This window comes from Laccaria bicolor, genomic scaffold (assembly GCF_000143565.1).
Source record: "Laccaria bicolor S238N-H82 LACBIscaffold_45 genomic scaffold, whole genome shotgun sequence".
Lineage (NCBI taxonomy): Eukaryota > Fungi > Basidiomycota > Agaricomycetes > Agaricales > Hydnangiaceae > Laccaria > Laccaria bicolor.
The window spans coordinates 378,801-380,828 of NW_001889916.1; the positions used below are offsets into that span (position 1 = coordinate 378,801).

Genomic DNA, 2,028 nt, shown 5'->3' on the forward strand with positions numbered 1-2,028 from the left:
TTTAGGCAAGAGAGAACGTCGGTCGTCTCACGTGGTGACGGTGACCTCAAACTAGTTCAAATGGGGTACAAAAATCGCCAGTGAGGAAGAATTAATTGGAATCAATTTGTAACTCGCTACTACTTGGCTACTACATACGCGCTGTCATGTGACTGTTTCGCTACCCCTATGAACAAACTGCGTTACATACAAAAATCTTTAAAAAGTGCTTATCGGATAACAAATAGACGGAAGCCTCGTTTCAGATCCAACTCTCGCAGAAGGCAAGGCCGTGAAGAGGACGAAAACGAACACAAGTTAACCTTCTGCCCAGCGCTCTGCCCATGCCTAATCTCCTCCCCCCTGACTTTCAATGCAGCCCTATTCACTGATGAGTCCCACCCCGTTGCAGTTTCGATACCCACGTCGTCTCCACTCCATCCGTTCATGAAAAGCCATGTCATTCGAAAAAGCCAGTCGTTTCACGCCGTCGTGATTCGTAAATGATTGCCAACCCCTACTCTTATATCCGTCAGGCAACGACATAGTGACTGAGCTTTTCGATGTCGACCTCTTGGATTTGGTTCGGATCGTTTTGACAAGAAAAATTGGATTTGGAGTCATCCTGGTGAGGACTATAATTCGCTTGTTGTTCTGCCGTGGGGTTTTTAGAGGAAAGATTTGGCAGCTCATGCATTTCGGCCTTCACGACAAATGACTTTCGCTTCTTCAACTCTTCCAAAAAGAATGTTTTGTCTGTGACGTCCCGGCGAATTTCAATATAATCCGTGGCGAACTCTCCAATCTGTGTTGTCATGTGAGGGAGACTTTTGGTTACGGTGCGACATTTGGCGTACCTCGACTTCATCCATACCAAGAATCTCGTCTTGTTTCGTACACCGCAGGCTCAAACCGGGAATGGCGTCCACGGTCTTGGCTATAAGGGCGGTGAAGACGAAAGTATAGGCGGACGTAGCACAGATGTAAGCAAATTGTTTATACAGCTGCTTTACCCATTCGTCGGGAACGGCGGTGGTCACGCCGTCCATTGCCATGATCGTTGAAGAGGCGAAGAAAGAGTTGAACAGGAGTCCAATAATTCCACCTATGGCGTGTTCAGCGAAAAGGTCCAATGCGTCATCGACATGGAACAGAAATTTCACTGTAATATGTAAGAACCATGATGCTGACCCCGGCTACCAAAACTTACATTTCGTTGCAAAATTACACAAAACTCCAGATACGACGCCGACGATGACAGACGCCCATGGATGCAGATAACCCGAAGACGGGGTTGCTGCCACCAGACCGGCAATAGTTCCAGAGCAAAGGCCCACCATACTCCAGCGCCGGTTGATTCGGTAATCCAGCAAACACCAGACGATCCCTCCAAAGGCGGCGGCTATCATCGAATTCCAAACTGCGAAAATGGCGCGGAGGTTTGCTCCGAAGGCGCTACCTCCGTTGAAGCCGATCCACCCAAACCATAGCAACGAAGCTATGCGCAGTCAGCCGAATATCACACATAAAATAGTTCAAACGACGCACTGCCAAGTCCAACCAACGAAACGTTATGAGGTCGGAAATTGATTAATTCCCGCTTTTGTCTTCGGCCAAGAACCCACGAGTACGCAAGGCCACCCATACCACTGCCAATCTCGACTGGACCTCCGCCTAATGAAAAAGGACTGTCACTTTAGAACATTGAACAGTTGCATAACCTGCTCACCTGCGAAATCGAGAACACCCCACTTAGCGGCCCACCCATTAGCGCTCCATACCCAACAGACTAGAGGACAATATACGAGGGTCATCCATATAAAAATGAAGACCATTGCAGGCATGACTCTGCCACGCTCAGCGACGCCCCCTACTAAAATGCCTGCCGTGACGCAAGCAAACTCCATCTGAAAAAAACTGTATAGGATGTCGGGGAGCAGCGGTGTTCCTGGAGATGGTTCTCCCAATACTTTCATGAGGCCGAAATTTCTTAGGTTTCCAACAAAACCACTGGTGGCTGTGGGTGAAAAACCCAAGGAATAACCCCAA

The 2,028-nt window shown here is 48.5% G+C and overlaps 1 protein-coding gene across 1 annotated transcript in view; it reads right to left on the reverse strand.

Moving 5' to 3' along the window:
* Positions 1 to 511: 511 nt before the first annotated feature.
* Positions 512 to 2,028, reverse strand: part of LbAMT2.3a (ammonium transporter) — a gene marked incomplete at both ends in the record, with an annotated part of 3,553 nt that continues 2,036 nt past the window's right edge. The window contains 5 exons of the mRNA XM_001887483.1: positions 512 to 784; positions 837 to 1,141; positions 1,190 to 1,477; positions 1,528 to 1,653; positions 1,709 to 1,996. Coding sequence (XP_001887518.1) covers positions 512 to 784; positions 837 to 1,141; positions 1,190 to 1,477; positions 1,528 to 1,653; positions 1,709 to 1,996 — 1,280 coding nt within the window. The remainder of the gene's footprint in view (positions 785 to 836; positions 1,142 to 1,189; positions 1,478 to 1,527; positions 1,654 to 1,708; positions 1,997 to 2,028) is intronic.